General features: G+C 37.7%; 1 protein-coding gene and 3 long non-coding RNA genes across 6 annotated transcripts; 3 read left to right on the top strand and 1 right to left on the bottom strand.

Annotated features, from left to right (window-relative positions):
* Positions 1-261: 261 nt before the first annotated feature.
* On the top strand, positions 262-790 carry LOC103400856 (uncharacterized). Its single transcript, XR_523805.4, has 3 exons — positions 262-376; positions 557-612; positions 711-790. It is a non-coding gene; the product is annotated as an uncharacterized lncRNA (long non-coding RNA).
* Positions 791-11159: 10369 nt separating this feature from the next.
* Positions 11160-12374, top strand: LOC103400884 (F-box protein At5g49610-like). Its single transcript, XM_008339565.1, has one exon. It carries the CDS (start codon positions 11160-11162, stop codon positions 12372-12374), a length of 1215 nt encoding a protein of 404 aa, XP_008337787.1.
* Positions 12375-14125: 1751 nt separating this feature from the next.
* On the bottom strand, positions 14126-15251 carry LOC103400857 (uncharacterized). Of its 2 annotated transcripts, none has more exons than XR_523807.4 (2): positions 14792-15251; positions 14126-14577 (listed from the first exon to the last, which is right to left on the bottom strand). It is a non-coding gene; the product is annotated as an uncharacterized lncRNA (long non-coding RNA). The 2 variants fall into 2 exon arrangements; XR_523806.4 differs by having other exon boundaries at positions 14126-14620.
* A 541-nt stretch (positions 15252-15792) lies between these two features.
* Positions 15793-18537, top strand: LOC103432263 (uncharacterized). 2 transcript variants are annotated; one of them, XR_003769618.2, is made up of 3 exons: positions 15793-16114; positions 17970-18074; positions 18241-18537. It is a non-coding gene; the product is annotated as an uncharacterized lncRNA (long non-coding RNA). The 2 variants fall into 2 exon arrangements; XR_003769619.2 differs by having other exon boundaries at positions 18291-18537.
* Positions 18538-18740: the final 203 nt, after the last annotated feature.

The raw sequence follows: 18740 nt of genomic DNA on the forward strand, positions 1-18740 counted from the left end.
AAGGGAACTGAGCTTTTTTCTCTTTTGGGTTATAATCAAAAGGGGATTTAATCTGGTTCAGATTCAAACAGACCCATTTTTGCTTTGAATGGAAAGTGACCTGCTGCCACTTCGAATAGGTTTAGACTAGAAGGTGATTGGCTATTTTTATGAATTAACAAATATTGAGTTGTATATGTACTAATTAATGTATTAGCCAATGGTATATTTGGCTTTGGAAAGCTGTTATTCAGTCTGAAGCTTCTATATGTGACATGGTTTTTCGTATTTTTGACTATGCATTTGAGGGTTTATTGTTTTTTGATGTTACTTGGTTGATATAGGCAGCACAGATGAGTACTGGAAGAGGCAAGATGCAGCACAAGTTATGGCTCTAGTTAAGTAGACAACTACCAATTTCAATCATTTGAGCAAGTCATTGATACGTCTTACTGTTGGTTTTTTTTTATAAAACTTTTCCTCTCTTCGTAATGTTTCTGGTTTTCCCTGAGCTTATAAAGTTTAACAGAACAAACAACTTATGAGAATAAATTTGTGGCAGTTTCTGTGCTTGCAGTTAGTTTGGGAAGGACTTGGGCTTGGAGGGGGAGCTGCTGTTGGAAACTGGAACGGGTATATTGATTTTCATGAAAAGCTCATGTCTTTGTTTGCAATTTTAACCAAAGTTTGATGCTTCTCTAACTAAATTTTCTATATTATTGGCGCTCTAGGGAGAAGGATAAGAATAAAGTTCTTCTTGGATTAGGCGGTGGATATTATGCTCCTCGGCATATGGATATTGTTCTGTAAGTTATAGTCACTTTACAGTTCATCCATTTTCTTTCAAATATATAACATTGTTTTCTTAGGGGCAATGTGGCATGACATCCAGCTTTATTCTTTGTTTCCTTCTGTGTGCAGTTTGATGCATAACTTATTAACTGTGAACTGAACCTCTTCATTTTGATTGATTGTGTCAAAGTAAATATGGTAAATAAGTCTGCTATAAACGAATGGGATTACCAGACATATATGATACTTTCTTTATCTCGTTCGGAACTTCGGGCTTGATCTGCTTCCTCCTTCCTTTTCTCTGTCTCTGTAGCTTCTGCAACACCCATAAGTCCTGCATTACCCTCCCAGCCCCTTCTTGCTTCCTCTTCCATCTCTATCAAATGAACTGGCACTGGTAGTACTTTGATATGTTGTTGTCAAATTGCTCTGGTACTGGAAGTGGCAAATGATTTATTTGTTCAAGTCTCTTCCAAATTTTCTCCTAATCTTGCCTTTATAGTTAATTTTATTTCCAACTAGTTTTTGTATGCTCTCGTCAAATTGCTTGATATGATGCTGTTAATTTCTAACTAGCTTTCAGCTTTGGCAAACTGTATGTAAACTGTAAGAAAGCTAGTATTTAGCAACTGTTAAGAATCCAGCTACAATTCATTGTTGTGATTTATGAAATTCCTATTACCTTACTCTTGCTAAGGGTGTTGATATCAGGTCTATTCATTTGTTTCCTTAATTTGAGTTTTATTTTTAATGAGTTAAACAAATAATGATGAGAATTGAATTTTGAATTTTTAAGTAAAGTACTTATTTGGCGTGTTTGTGGTGTTATAGGAAGCAGGGTCTATGATAAATTTGTAGAACTTTGAAAGGAAGATGGGTTAAGCGTTTATGATTTTTGTAATCCAAATTCCAAATTTGTTTTATTCTATTTTTGAATATGTAGTTTTAACATTTTTGAGGGTACAATGCATGTTAATTCTAAGAAGAGGAGATTTGATATGTAAAGTGCAGGTCTCTAACTGCTCTGCTCTCTCAGTGTAAGTACATCTCTGCATATCTTTATGTCCTCAATTATATTTAACTTTGTTATGTTGAGTTCCCAAATTAAAGATCTTACACTATCTTTTTGTAGCTTTCTAAAGTTTGGAATTTTCTTGATATGTGCTTACATGGTGCTTAACATGGTTTGTGCTTACTTACCGTTTCATGGTTGTAGGCTGTTTTCATTTTATGAAAATTTAAATTTTTGCATTTTCTCAATTTAGTTTCAGTTTTTTAAATTTTGATTTTTTTTATATTTAATTCTTGTTGGCACAATTATAATATAAGTGTCAATATGGCTGGAAAAGGTCTTCTGATAAAGTTGTCAAAAACAGGCACAAATAGTCCACTATTTGTGCCTGCCTCTTTGAGCACCAAATAGTGTATTGTGCCCTTTTAGCAATGGTGACGCTCATAGAGGGCACATATACAAATTTAGTTGCTGCACTGTTGCTATTGGTCTATGAGCACAATTGTTGGTGTTTTTTTGCCTCAAAGGGCACATATAATTTATTGTGCACAGAGGCCATTTTTGTTGTAGTGTTGGAACCTAATTTTTATGGACCTTGGCCTCTGGCCATGCATCCCTTCTCAGATACGTGCAAGTTTTAGTAAACCTATGGAAATCAGGAATGGGAATACTTTTTTTCTTTACAATTTAATTTTAATTTATAGGAAGAGGACATGCGATTAACTTCTTCTTACTCTCCTAAATTCAACTGGTAAATACATTCTCCCCTTGTGAGTATTTCAAGCAATTGCCTTGGCCCCAAGTCTCCAGCATTATCAAACGAATAGTCAATAAATTGCAGGGATCCAAGATCTTGTCTACTGCATTGTGCTAACTAACAACACATCACACACAATGGATAAGATGGACGCCAAAAATATCAGTAGAGAACCCGAACCCGAACCCGAATCCGAATCCAAATCCCATTCAGTCGATTTAATGGCCTCGTCATCACTACCATCCCTTCCTTCAGAAATATGGTTTGATCAGATTCTAACACGAACATCGCTCGAAAGTCTAGGCCGGTGTAGGCTGGTTTCAAAGGAGTGGAATCACATCACGTATGACTCAAGGTTCTGGCAATTTCTTTGCGAGAGAAGTAGCACAGTTTCGGGGTTTCTAGTCGAGAATCGGGTCAAATATGGGAAAACTTTACAAACGTTCGTGTCTGTTGATAATAAGGCAAACAAAAATTTGACACACTCAGTTATGGACTTCATGCCTGTCCCAGTGCGCATTGAAGCTGTGAGTCGTCAAGGTCTAGTGTTTTGTATGAGCGAAAATAATTACCAACTTTTTGTCTGCAAACCTACCACTAGACAATGGGAAAAGTTACCGAATCCAAAGAACAGGTATTTCACTTCGACGACTGCCATAGTTGTGTTAAGTTCAAAGCCTCTAAGGTACAAGATTATTCAGATTTCAAGAGCCCAGTATCCCTTCTCCAAGGCCAAGTCAACACAGTACTTCAAGTGGAGATTTGAGGTGTTTGATTGAAACACTTGGGCGTGGAGGCAGTTGAAGGATGTAAGCTTACCTTATTCTGTTTGTTTATACGGCTTTAACCGGCGCTACATATCAGTATGTGGTGGATTCTATTGGCGATTAGCGGACAACAAAATATTTGCTTTTCATTATGAAGATGATAAAGAGAGTTGGGAACGATTTGATTTACCACAGCCGGTGAGGGATTGTGAGGGTTTAAGTTACAATCGACTCGTGGAGTACCAAGGCCGGCTTGGATTGATTTCAATCTATAGGGATTCCATGGACCTGTGGGTTATGGAAGATCATGAAAAAAAAGTATGGAGAAAGATACGGAGATTGAGCATGGAAGGGCTTAAAGAAGTGGAGGGCTATTGTCCTCCCCCTGTTGCATTTTGCAGCAGTGATATTGCACTTCTGAAAGGGCACGAAAAACTCATATTTTACAATTTTCGAGATTCTAGTTCTAATGTAGTGAGATTAGGGTTTGATCCTAGTGAAGTTTTCAAACTGCAATCGGATTCTGAGAGAGTTCATTTGAGGGGTACCTGTACGTAGATGGAGCTGGCAAGATTTTAGTTTCATCTTCTTTATATTTACATTTAGTTTGTTTTGTTATTTGTGTTGTTATTTCATAGGTTTATAAACTTCTTGTTGAATGCTTTATCAATAGAACTTTGTTGTCAATGTTCATTTTGTTCATAATTTTTACTTACACACACTAAGCCCCTGAAAGCCTAATCTCAAAGAGAAATTAATATAGAAATTGAGATTCTTTGTAACGATTGATTTTCATTGATTGAATAATTATGATAGTACAAGAAGATAGATATAGCCACAAGCTTATTACACTAGTACCTTTAACTTCTACAACTAATTAAAAATTACCACAACTAACTGTTTACTATTATAACAAACTAGTGGCTGGTTTGGATGATTTAGCATCTGTCTTAATACACCCCCTCAAGCTGAGCTTGGGATCAACTGTTGAACCAAGAGGAAGCTTGGACTTGAGATAGCTAAATCGACCTTTAGATAGAGATTTAGTATGAATGTCAACCAATTGATCTTGACTGTAAACAAATTGAACTTTGATGAGATGAGCCAATATCAACTCCCTGATGTAATGATAGTCGATTTCAACATGTTTGGTTTTGGCATGAAACACCGAATTGGAAGCAAGAGAGATGGCCGAAATGTTGTCACACCATAGGGTAGGAACCTGAGAGAGTGGGAAACCAATGTCACGATTTGTTTTGCAGATCCAAGTACGTTCAGCAGCTGTGTGTGTTAGAGAATGATATTAAGCTTCAGTGAATGATTGTGTAACAGTGGATTGTTGCTTGGCACTCCAACTGATAAGATTGGATCCCAAAAAGACACAATAACCATTGGTGGAACATAGATCAAAGGTACATCTGGCCCAGTCAGTATCAAAGAAGGCAGTCAGTTTGGTAGCGCCCTTTTTAAACCAAAGTCCTTCAGAAACAGCGCCTTTGATATATCGAAGAACCTTTTTTGCAGCCTGCATATATTGTTCTAGAGGAGCATGCATGAACTGGCAAATTTGATTAACTACAAAGGAAAGATCTAGGCGTGTCCATTTTAAATATTGTAAACCACCAACAATGGACCTATACTTGGTTGGATTGGATAGAAGAGGGCATGTGTGATCAAGTTTCTGAGAGCCAAGTGGAGTACAACAAGGCTTGGCACCATCCATATTGGTTTATCTAAGAAGATCTAGTAAGTACTTAGTTTGATGAAGGAAGATGCCTGTAGAAGACCATTGAACTTATAATCCCAAAAAGTAGTGCAATGGACCCAAATCTTTGACTGGAAAAATAACACTAAGCTTGTGGATGAACAGAGTGCATAAAGAAGGATTAGGGCCAGTTGTGACTAAGATGTCATCAATATAGACTAGTACCATGACTAGAGATGGACCTTTGAAAACAAACAATGGGGCATCTGAGGAAGACTGCACAAATCCAAATTGAAGAAAAGCTTGAAAAAGTTTGTCAAACCAAGCTCGTGGTGCCTGTTTAAGACCATATAGAGATTTCCTTAATTTGCAGACATGATTTGGTATACTGGGATCAGTGAAACCCGGAGGCTGCTACATATACACATATTCTTTTAAATCCCCATGAAGAAAAGCATTACTTATGTCTAATTGGTTTAAAAACCAATTAAACTGCACTGCAAGTGATAAAAGTACTATAATGGTGACTAGTTTAGAAACAGGATTAAAAGTCTCTTGAAAATTAATGCCTTCTTACTGGTGATAACCCTTTGCTACCAAACGAGCTTTAAATCTCTCAACAGTACCATCTGGCTTTTTCTTTATTCTGAAGACCCACTTGCAACCAACAACATTTTGGGAAGAAAATGTAGGAACTAAGGTCCAAGTACCTGTTGATTGCAAGGCATTAAATTCATCTTACATGGCAGATCTCCAGTTAGCATGTTTAGATGCTTGTAAGTATGTAGTTGGTACAAAATCAATGTCTAATGGAAGTGGATGCTTGGTAGCTACATACACTTTGGGCTTATGTATTCCAGCTTTGGAACGAGTGATCATGGGATGAGTATTACCAAGAGCATTGTTATAGATGTGTCATTTGAAGAAAGTGGTGCTGTGATGGTCACAGAACCTGAATGTGGTACAGAACTTGTAGAATCAGAACTTTGAGTATTCTCAATAAGAGAAATTGAAGAGATAGACCCAAAATTTGATCTCAAAATGGGAACAGAAAACTGAAGATCCATGGTAGATGAAGCTAATTCTGGAAATGAAGTAGTGCCTTTAGTAAAGGATTGAAAAGGATATGTAGTTTCATCAAACTGCACATGGCTTGAAATATAAATTATGTTAGTTATTGGGTCAAGACATTTATAACCCTTGTGTTGTAAACTATACCCAAAAAGGCACAGCTTTTGCTCTTTGCATCCAACTTTGAATGAATATATGGCTTGAGCCATGGGAAACAACTGCATCCAAAGACTTTGAGTCTAGAATAGTTTGGTGGCTTGTGAAAAAGCAATTATCAAGGAGACTTAGATATCCGAGAGATTGGCAACCTGTTAATGAGATATACAGTAGTAGAGAAAGCCTTCACCCAATAGAGATGTGGAACATTAGAAGCAATAAGTAAGGTTCTGGCAGTCTCCACAAGGTGTCTATGCTTGCTTGCAGCACAACTATTATGTTCAAGAATGTGTGGACAAATTAATTGATGAAGAATACCATGATTATGAAGAAAAGACTTGAACATAGTACCAATGAATTCACCCTCTGAATTTGAACGCACAATCTTGATTTTATTTCTAAGTAAATTTTCTACTTAATGTTTAAATACAACAAAAGTAGAATATGCATTAGACTTTGCCTTTAATGGAAATAGCCAACTATATCTACTGTAATCATCAACTAACAACAAGTAGTATTTGAAACCACCAGGTGAAGTAATGGAGGCAGGACCCCAAAGATCACAATGAAACAATTGTACGCTGTGAGTAGTTGTAGAGCTAGCAGATCCAAATGGAAGTTTATGGTTTTTAGCTAGAGCATAATCGGGACAAAAAAAAATCAACAGTAGCCTTGCCTTGCATTGCAAGTTTATTGCTGAAAATAACCTTTCAAAAGAGAGAAGAAGATGGATGACCCAATCTTCGATGCCAAACTTTCACAAGAGCTTTGACACTTATTAGAGCTGATGGTGATGAAGTAGTGTGGTGACTGGATCCTTGAAGTGGATAAAATCCATCTTTAACTCGTCCTCGCAAAAGCGTCTTCCCCGAAACACGATCATTTACAGTGGATCCATTAGGGTCAAGTGTCAAAGAACAATTATTGTCTTTCAGAAATTGATAAGCGGACAATAACTCGTGTTTCATACGAGGGACATGCAATACATTGCTCAACTTAAAAGGAGTACGAGATGTATTTAAAGAAGATGAATCAATATTATGGATAGACAGACCTTTACCATCTCCTATGTAGACTTTGTCTTCACCAGTGTAGGGAGATGAGACTAAGAGATTGGCAATGTCATTTGTGATATGTGAGGTAACTTTAGAGTCCAGTAACCAAGATGAAGAGGGTTTGGATGAGTAATGAGCACACAAAGCATCAAGTTTGGCTGGTGGTACCTTTCCAGATATCTTAGGATTCATCCTATTAAAGCAGTCAATGGTTTCGTGGCTAGTAGAACCACAAATTTGACATGTATTCTTGCTATCAGATGAAGATGAAGAACCTTGATAGTTAGACTTGGAGCCTTGATAAGTAGAACGATTCTGATTTCCATGATAATGCCCATTGAAATTGACATAATTGGTACTGTAATTGTGATTCCCTCTGTTGAAATTGCAATTATGTCTCCCTCGATTACAATTATAATGAAAGGAAGACTGAAGTGGCTGATTGCACGCAACAAAGGCCTGTGGAGGAGGCGTTGGCAATAATGGTGCCTGAGACTGAACAGAAAAGGCCTGGAATGGCTTAGTGACAGAGGAAGAAGTTGTTTGCTTGCGATAAGCCTTGGAAATTTCTTTGGTGAGCAGCAGACCATGCAATTCCTCAAGAGAAATAGAAGACAATCGAAGCATGATTAAGTCAATAAACGACTCGAATTCATCAAGTAAATCATGAAGTGTTGCTGCAATTAGGCCATGATCTGAAATGGTTGCACCAGCAGCAGTAAGAGAATCCGAAATTTCCTTAATTTGTTGAAAATATTTCGAGATTGATTGAGAGCCTTTCTGAATTGACTAAAGACGAGAACGGAGTTGATTGATATAAGCATTAGAGACTCCACCAAAACATTGTTCAAGTTTCTGACATAGTTCTCGAGATGTGGATACAGCGACCGTGAAAGGAATTAGGTTTTCAAAGAGCGTCGAATTCTGCCATTCAAAAGATTTTGATCTTTTTCAAACCACCGCTCAAAAGCTGGATTTAGAGATCGATCAGGGAGAAGTGGAGCAAGACATGGCTCGATGCCATCAATAAGGCCAAGAAGCTTGTATCTGCGCATGATTGGAGCAAACAACGCACGCCATGGTAGATAATTGTTGCGCTTAAATTTGATTGGCACCATGCTGCCGATATTCTGGATCGTAAGAGACATATATGAATTCTAAGGTTGATAATTTCCAGAGGAATTAGGGTTTGGTAATGGCGGTGAGTTCATCGGAGATGATGATTCAGAGGGGGAGGCCATGACATACAAAGGCAATATTCGAGATAAGAGAAGAATAATCACGAATCGAAGACAAAAACCGATCGAGAAATGAAGAAATCGATCAAGAACTTGAAGCGGTAAGTGGAAGAGGATCAACGCCTTGAGGCAGATAGCGTGATACCATATAGAAACTGAGATTCTCTTTGTAAAGATTGATTTTTATTAATTGAATAATTATGACATTACAAGAAGATATATATAGCCACAAGCTTATTACACTAATACCCTTAACTTCTACAACTAATTACACAATTACCACAACTAACTGTTTACTGTTATAACAAAGTAGTGGCTGGTTTGGATGATTTAGCATCTGTCTTAATGATTAAGGGTTTTAAGCCAGAGCTCTTCAGGTGACAATGGAAACTAAGCATCATATGGTATCATTCTAATTTTACAACTCTCTTGCGCAGAGGCAAATGCTACAACAAAGAAATTTGAAATATTTCAAATATGATATCATTATTTAGTAGAAAAATTCTAAAAAGCTTAACAAATTAACATTCTAACAACTGAATCCAGTTCTCACGGTGCTCACAGATCGGCTGGCCTGCCAGCAGTAGTCGGAATTCTCCCGTTCCCTGGTCAAATAATTATTTCATTGATTGGAGATTGTAGTCCAAACCCCAACCGGAATTAAACCAAAAGCTTGAAGTAAAACCAAAAGCCAAAAGCTAAGTTTTCCTATCTGGCTAGGGCAAAACCAAAAGTTTGAAGTAAAAGAAACTTAATAAGGAAAGGATTAATTCCTTTCCACTCGAGGACTTATCTATATAAGAGAATAAAATCAGAGGAAGAAGGCTATAGAAGGCTAATTTTTTCAAAGATTTCAGTGTATTGAATCTCCTTATAAATATAAAGGATTAAGTAACTTAAACCCCCCAACTTTTAGCGTCATTTCAAATTGATCTCAATCTTTTTAAACATTAAAAAAAAGTGCCCAACCTATTAAAAATGTCACATCCGTTAAACCCCAATTAATTTTTCCATTAAATGTACATGTGACAACAATAGGTCCCACTTTTTAGTTTATATGAACACTAAAGTAATAATAAAAGTAACTTCTAAAAAGACATGAAGAGTGAAAATTAAATAAACAAATTCACAAATAAAATGGAAAACAAATATGAAGATCGGAAAATATCAAGCCCCCGCCACCTCCAAGCTCAACCTATGACCACCAAAACCCCATCACAACCTTTATATTCAAAACCCACCAACTAGGGCCACTTAGTACTACGGTTCAATGATATTCTTTTTCACTTGTAAGTGAGAGGTTTAGGTTCGACTCTCGCCAAAGGTGAATTTGAACCACATGATTGCTAGCACATTGTAAGGCCAAGCCCACCCCCTCCCCATTAGTGTATATAATTTCGTTTGTTCAAAAAAAAAAAAAAATCCACCAACTGGTATGTCATGTTCAACATTAATATTAGTTGCCTCAAAATCTAAACTTCAAACATAGATTATATAATATGGAACCTAATGATCAAACGGGAATTCAATAATTGAAAATGGACCCAAATTGAAATTACATCAGGAGGGCAATTTTCTAAAGAAGAGGGTTAAGAATTCAAATAGAGTTTCAAGGAGCTTGTTTCTACTCATGTGATTTCCTCATTTGTCGATTATCGGCTCATAAAGTTTCTAGTTCTTCTTTGTAGGTGGTGAAGATGGTGGTGGCTGCATCCTAGCAGTCCATACCATGTCAGCAACCTTCATGACCTTTTCCTCGATGTTGGCGGCTTGAGTTGTAGGGTGGAGTTGGTATTGTGCATTGAGTTTGGAGGTGATGGCTTGATGGGGTGGTGGTGAACATTAGTTGGTAGAGATCATGCTTCCATGACCTTCTAATGATTTTGAAGACAAAGTAAGCCTTAGTTAATTTAAATGAAATTTAACTGGGGCTTAACAAATGTGACATTTTCATCGGGTTAGATACTTGTTTGGAATGTTTAAAAAGGTTGAGACCAATTTGGAATAACACTAAAAGGTTGAGGGATTCTAGGTATTTAATCCAAAAATATATAAGAGGATTAATTTTTAACTAGACTTTTGAAGTCTTTTTACATAAGGTAAATTTAGTATTAAAATTTTTGTTAAAAACTGGGTGAGGAAATAAAACTATATAGTGGGCATATCGCACTCTTCTTTTATTCCCAAATCTATGCACAAAAAGTACTCCTTTCAAGTTTTCAATTTCAACTATGAAAGACGGCTTCCGCCGCTTTGTAGTGATAAAGAGCGGGGTGAGTAAATCAATTTGAATTGAAATTTACTTGAAATTTCTACATTATGGTATATAGCCAAATAAGTCATAGCACCACTGGAGATTCTAGTTCAAAACCGATCTGCATAGGGACTCGATGAAGCAATTATTAGTCCAACGTTAATTAATACAGCCATGGGAAGCTTGAAATACAAGAAACCTAATACGGATGGGATATGATTAATTGGTCTCCAAGATTCCTCTAGTGCATCGTGCTATTTAAACCTCTTGACCTCATAATGTGAAAGGAAAAAAAACCTCGAAGGTATCCTGAGTTCGTATCTCCGAAGAATATCCCATTGTATTTGGTATCGTCTTTCTTTAACGAGCTCTAATGGCTTCACCACCATCTCTTCCTTCTGAAATATTGTTTGATCAGATTTTAACGCGAATCAAATCACTCTATAGTCTAGGCCGTTGTAGGCTGGTTTCGAAGGACTGGAATCACATCACATATGACTCATGGTTCTGGCATTTGTTTTGTAAGAGGAGCGGCACAGTTTCTGGGCTTTTAATTCCGAACAAATATTCATCAACCTTGGCGTCTATTGATAGTAAGTCCAACAAGACTTTGATACTTTCATCGCTACTAAACTTCTTGCCTGTTCCTGTCAAGATCAAAGCTGTCAGTAGTACTCATGGCCTAGTGTTTTGCGTGAGCCAAAACCCTAGACCCTCCTCCGTGGCACCTGATTATTTTGTGTGCAAGCCGACTACTCTACAATATGAGATATTACCCAATCCAAAAACTAGGTACTTTAACAGAATAACTGCTATGGTTGTGTTGAGCTCGAAACCCTTAAGGTACAAGATTATTCGGTTCTCAGATCCCAAAACTCCAATCTCCGTCTACAAGCCTCATCATAAACTAAAAAGCTACAACAACCTAATGTGCGAGGTGTTTGATTCAAACACTTGGGCATGGAAGAAACTGAAGGATGTTACTAGTTTACCCTATTGTGTTTTCTTCGGTTTTCACCGGCCTTGTGTAACAGCATGCGGCGCGTGCTACTGGCTTCTAACAAACAACCAAGTATTCGCTTTTTATTACGGAGATAACGAAGATAGATGGGAAATATTTGATTTACCGCAGCCGGTACGTGATAGTGACTGTTTCAATTTTAACCAACTCGTGGAGTACCAAGGTCATCTTGGTTTGATTTATTTTGATAGAAGAGAGACGTTCATGAAGTTATGGGTAATGGAAGATCATGATAAAAAAGTATGGAGCAAGAGACAAGCATTGAACATTGATCTTGAAGTTCTTGAAGATTTGGAGGGCTATTGTGCTCCTTTTCCTGAAGCACTTTACAACAGTGATATTGCACTGATGAAAGGGTTCTACAAAGTTATCTTTTACAACTTTCAGGATTCTAGCTGTAAGGTGGCTCGGCTACGGGATCAACCTTATGAGATTTTCAAGCTGCAGTCGGATTTTGAGAAAGTTAATTTGAGGGGTCCGTGGAGATGGCAAGACTTTAGTTTCATCTTCTTCTTGTTTGCTTTTGCTCTGTTTAGTTATGGTTTATGTTTTGTGTTAGGTTTATAAGTACTACCCTTGTATTTTAGTTAATTAATTTCTTCTCATTGGATCTTTTTTGTTTTTTTTTGGTTTTTGTTGTTGTACACAAAGACATGTCATCTGTAAAAAGGTCTACAAAATTGGAATTGGATCCCATCCGGATCCATATTGTGGGGATCCTAGGGATCCTCACATCTTAGTCATTCATCGTATATGGTATGGTTAGAAATCATTTAACCTTTTTTATTTAAAATTAAACATAAATAGTACCTGACGAAAATTGATCGCATGATATACAATGAATGACAAGGATGTGAGGATCCCTAGAATCCCCACAAAGAGGATTCGGAGAGGATCCTCGTCCTACAAAATTATCATTGTTATTCATTTCCATTTCTACCTAGGACTTGTTTCTTTGGCCCCAAGCTTCCAACATCAAGTCAAACGCAAAAACCAATAAAAAATTTGGGCATGTTACTCAGTGCAATGAGAAATAAAAAGTGAAATCGGAAGCTTAGAGTACAAGAAATCCTATTGTTGTGCCGTAAAGGGGGCGATTCAAATGTCGATATTTTTTAAAGAAATACAACTAGCTAATCGATAAATTGTGTTAATCAAAACCACATCACGTTTAATAAGTTCAACACCCCCAAATAATGTTATCACCACCATCTCTTCCTTTAGAATTATGGTTTGATCATATTCTAACACAAAACAACACCAGACCAATATCTTGATTAGTTATACATGACCTCAATTTAACGAATTCTTTTTAAAGAAAACTAATGATAAGAACTCAAAAATTTTGGATTTTAAGCAAAAATCAAGTAATAAACCCAACACTAAACTAATCCAATTAAAATGGCCCAAACAATGAATTTTCAATTTTACCCCTAACTGCAAGCCTTTGTCTGTTTAGTATCTCCGTGCTATCCTCGGTCTCCCCCATTTCTTCCTGACATTAGAAACCTTCCGTTTTTTCTTTCCAATTTCGCAATGCAGCTTTGTCACTAAGCAAAAACCACATACCCGACTCCCCAACTTAATTTTGAGGCGTCTACATCTCCGTCAAAATCATAAGCGATCTCCGACATGCAAAACTGTATGATTTTGTCCATCTGCTTCCTTTATTTTTCTTGTTCAATATCAGGACTAAACGAGAAAGACCTGGAATTCCTTACGCTTGTGGTTCAGGTTCCAATAGGAGATGATGATGACGAAAAAGAGAGAGAGAGATGCAACCACCTAGCACAAACCCGAAGGGAAAACATGGCTGAAATCTCGAGATAATCAGATCCAAAAACAAAGGTACAAAACCAAGCCATAGCCTCCAAAACCTCAAATCCTTCATCTCCTTCCATCTTTCTCTCGTATCCCCAACATAATTGTGCCCCCTACCCTTTTGATTAATTTTGACGCTCCCTTCCCTTGATTGATTGATCTCAACCAATCAATTCTTGAATTACCAATATGTGCGTGTGCGTGTGCGTGTATATATATGTTGTGATTATTTTCTTGTTTGAAATTTTGCAGAGAAAGAGCCCAAGTGGGAGTTTTTCCATGGCAGAAAGCTTCGGCGCATGCCCTCATGAAGAATCTAAGGCTCATGGTCTGTTTGTTTGTGTTTGTGTTTATTTTTTGAGGCTGGTTACTGCTTACTGTTTAGTTTATGAGAAAATATTTTGGTTGTGTGACCTTTTTTGCATGTTTGATTATTCAACTAGGGGTGGGCACGGGCCGGACCAGGCCGAAAATTGAAGGGATAGAACCGGACCTGCTTGAAAATACAACGGGCCGGGCCCGGGCGGATTTTATTATTTTAAAACTCAGAATCGGACCTAACCCGGCCCGTATAAAACGGGCTGGTTCCTACGGGTACAAACTTTTTTTTCCCCTAATTTTCATTATCCAGATTCTTCCCAGTATCCACCATCGCCAAATCCAACACCTATAACCCATTCGTGACCTTTTTGGAGGGCAAAACCCTAACCCTAACATTCACAACCCCCGAGATCCCCACCACTTCCATCAAGCATCTCCTATACAAAATCTTCAAATACAATTTCGAATTCATCAAAAAATAAAATAAAATTGAATCCCTATGAGAACCAGAGACGTCGTCTTCCTCACGGATCGAACCAGAGACGTCGTCTTCAAGCATTTCTCGCTGACCTTGACACACAAATCGAACTAGATACGTCGTCTTCCTCACGGATCCAATACCTCCACCCTTACCATTACAAATTACATCAAATCAAAACAAAATCAGAAACCTGCAAAATTCCTAAATCAGAAACCTTAAATTCCACTGATCATGCTTTGCAAACCCAAAACAAAAAAATTGAAAATTTAGAGAATATAAATACAAAATTTAATTCAATCAACCCACGACGGTTTCGGAAATTCATAGAGGGAGGGAGAGAGGAAGAGAGATAGAGACTTACGACATTGTCGACGACTGCTATACGAGTTGAGCGGGGGCGAGGCCATGGAAGCCCGCGCGACAATGTGGTTAGAGCAAGGGTAAGGTGTCAGATAGATCAAGGGAGGAGAGTCGGAGTGGTGTCAGAGAGATCGAGGGTGAGGGGAGACGGCGATGACGATGGTGATGGTGGCTGGCTCGGAGTGGTGTCAGAGAGATCGAGGGTGAGGGGAGACGATGAGGACGATGGTGATGGCGGCTGGCTCGGAATGGTGTCAAAGAGATCGAGGGTGGGGTGAATTTGACAGTTGAGTGAATGGGTGGGTAGAGAGATAGACTAATAGAGGGTTATTCATTTAGATGGGCAATGAACGATCCGGGTCGGAGGCCCGTTTTCTCCAATTTTTAAAACCGGCCCTCCCCGTCCCTTTTTGTATTTATAATTTTTGGATCCGTCCCGTACCCGTCCCGAACCGTAAGGATCCGCCCCGACCCGCGGGTCCCGGACCCGATTGCCCACCTGTATCTTCAACCCTTCAAGAATTGAAGGCTGGTTTCACATCCGCACCCTTTTCACTTATTACTTTTACTAATAAGTGACTTTTTTGATTGGTTTGGGTATCATCTTTTTACCACTCTTTACTTTTAAAATCTTCTTCCTTTTTTTGATTGGTTTGGGTATCATCTTTTTACCACTCTTTACTTTTAAAATCTTCTTCCTTTTCTTCTTCTATAGACTAGTGCAGTGCTTTCTTTAATTCTCGTAATTAAATGACCCAAGTAGGGGTGGGCACTTGAAACCGAAAACCGAAACCGAAACACGAATCGAATCAAACCGCACCAAACGGTTTGGTTTTGCGGTTTTGAAACGGTTTCGGTTTTGAAACGGTTTCGGTTTCAAAACCGAACCGTGGCACACAAAACGGTTTGGTTTTGATTTTGGGTTTTCAAAACCGCACCGAAACCGAAACCGAAACCGAAACCGCACCATATAATAAATAAATGTTATATTTTAAACTTTTTAATTTTTAATTAGTTCAACTAGGTTATAGATTTGGTTTTGCGGTTTTGGGTTTGCACCTCTGCGATCTCTGCGTCTGCCTCTGCGAGCGACTGCTTCTGCTTCCATCTCTGCAATCTGCATCTCTGTTTATCCTCTGCGATCACCAGGCTGCTTCTGCTTCCATCTCTGCAATCTGCATCTCTGCGTTTGCCTCTGCGAGCGACTGCCTGCTTGCATCTCTGGAAGCGGTGGAAGTGATCGGCGACTGCCTGACTGCAATCTGCATCTCCGCCTCTGCCTTGCCTTGCGACCTCACTGAGTCATTGCTTACCAGCTAATATGGTAAGACAATTTCTTAGTTATTTGTTAGTTATTTGTCTTAAAAAGAAGTTTGGGTCTTGAAAGATAATTTCTGAATTTATTGCTTCCATTTTCGAATTTATTGCTTCCATTTTCTGAATTTATTTGCACCGAACGAGTATCCGAATGGCGGAGCGATGAGCATTGCCCACGAGGCTGTGTCTGTCAAGAATATCCTAATTTAGTGCTTGGTTATGTCTAGGTCTTTGATTCCTTCGTGTTTCTTGCATCAAGATTTGAAATGGATTTTTGTGTTCTTCCATTCTAGTTCATGCTCACCCTTGAATCTGGATCAGCTTTTTGGAAATTTTGCTGTAGACTTTGATTCGTTGTTGCTACTCAGAAGATTGATCGCCTTGTTCATTAAGTTGTTTGCCAACTAACAACTGCTGCAGTATTCCTCTGTAGAATGTAGACATTTATCATCTCAATTATTTGTGTTTCATCTTAGACCTTTAAGCGTCGGGGAATTAAAGTCGCTTCTCGTGTAGATTTCTCCTGTAAGATTGATGTAAAACTTCTTCAAGTTCTTGAACTGTCCATAGAAATGAATGTTGAAACGCAATTATGGAAGCGTCGTTGTTGTGAAGTTTGTGTGGTTTTCTTAGTAGGTTGGTTGGAGACGCAAGCTTTCTTTCGTATCGTTAAAAAGTAGGTTTACTTTTGATATTTGTGGGACTAGATTTTTTTGTGGGACTAGATTACCACTAGAACAATGCAAGAAGTATGCATATGAGGTTCCATTCAGTAAAGCATCTAGGATTTCTACTTGCAATCAACAATTATACCTTCTACTCTCGTGAGCAGATTTTCCCTTCAGTTTTTTGCTGCAGGTTTGGTGTAGTTTTTGGTGTTGTCTTGCTGCTGTTTTCTGTTGTTTTTCTGTGTTTTTTATGCAGTTTGGCTGCATTTTTTTGGCAGTTTTGGCGCTGTTTTTTGCTGCATTGTTGTTGCAGTTTTGTGCAGTTTTTTGGTGCAGTTTAGCTGCTGTGTAGCTGCTGTTTTTTGTGCAGTTTTGTGCTGTTTTTTGCTGCAGTTTCAGTGCAGTTTTTTGCTGCAGTTTTGGTACAGTTTTTTGGTGTTGTTTTGCTGCTGTTTTTCTGCGTTTTTTATGCAGTTTGGCTGCATTTTTTTGGCAGTTTTGGAGCTGTTTTTTGCTGCATTGTTGTTGCTGTTTTTGGTGCAATTTTGCTGCATATTCATTAATTAATATACAAGGAAAATAAGACCGTCTTATGCATAAATATGTGTATATTTTAAATTGTACATTTTTTTCTCAAAAACCAAACCGAAACCGTTTGAAACCGCACCGAACCGAACCAAACGGTTTGGTTTCATTTCGGTTTTGGCTTCAAAACCGCACCGCACCGCACCGCAAAAAGTTTCGATTTCGGTTGTGGTTTCAATCGAAACCGCACCGAACCGCACCGCGCCCACCCCTAGACCCAAGGTTGAAAGCAATTGAACTAAACTTTTTCGTGCCTTTGTTTTTTAACCTTATTTGATATATACTTCATTTAATTAGTAGCAAACAAAATAGTCTGCTGGTGAACCATTAAAATTTTGAAGGTTATTTGCCAATGGAAATTGGTTCCCATGAAAAGTGCTCTGCACTCAGAACAGTAATTGGTTTTGGAGGTGTAACTAGAGACTAAAAACTTGAACGATTATAACCTGATTTGTTAAGCGTATTTCCTTACATCAACTTTTTTTTTTTTTATATAGTATTTTCTATGTTACCTTTTTATACAATGGCGTATGGACCTTTCGTAAAACTGACTAGGACAGAAAATCAAGTATTGAAATCTATTGAAAAACAAATGTTGTATTTTTCCAGTGCAGGGTAAATGGAAGAACACTATAATAGATGGAACACTATTTTGGATCCTTTAAATGGGGAGCCATTACTTAAAGTTTGCAAGTTGATGAAATAAGAATTAAGGTATGCTTGCAGGTTGTATAATACAAGTATCCTTTTCGTTTTTTTTTTTTTTTTTTTTTTTTTTTTTTTTTTTTTTTACAAATATATCATTTCCTTTGTAGAATGCATATATATTAAGCAATTGAGCACCCATCTTGGTTAATACAAGTATCTTGTTCTATGTCAGTGTATGTGTACCGTAACGAATGTTTTTGGATTGCTGGATTGCTATTGCAGCCATTTGTAGAGAGCTTGTCCAAGTGCCCATGGTCTTCACAATCCGTTCAAAGCACCAGAGATGTTTGTGTTTATTACCATTCTATTTCTATGTCCTCATTTATCTTTAGGCATCATTTGTTCTCTAGATTACTCGCATAGATTCATGTAATGGTAGAGGACTGCAAGATTTTCATTAACTCCTCTTTTGAAGAACTCGACAGTGATATTTTGCAACAATATAAATTAGGGAAACTCTTCACCCAAACATTTTTCGTTGTTCCATCTGCAACAATGAAAATAGTTAAGACACTATTTTTTGAACTACAACAAAATAATGCACACTATTTCTGGAACTATAGCAAATAAACTTATACTATTTATGAAATGAATAAAAAAAAAACCACAATGTGTCTAGAAGGTAACAAAATAAACACTACTTATGAAACTATAGCTAACTAATACTATTTT

This window comes from Malus domestica, chromosome 15, assembly GCF_042453785.1.
Source record: "Malus domestica chromosome 15, GDT2T_hap1".
In the NCBI taxonomy this organism is placed as follows: Eukaryota; Viridiplantae; Streptophyta; class Magnoliopsida; order Rosales; family Rosaceae; genus Malus; species Malus domestica.

What these genes read in the sequence shown, in the direction of transcription:
- LOC103400884 (XM_008339565.1), top strand. Translation starts at nt 11,160, where the DNA reads ATGGCTTCACCACCATCTCTTCCTTCTGAAATATTGTTTGATCAGATT.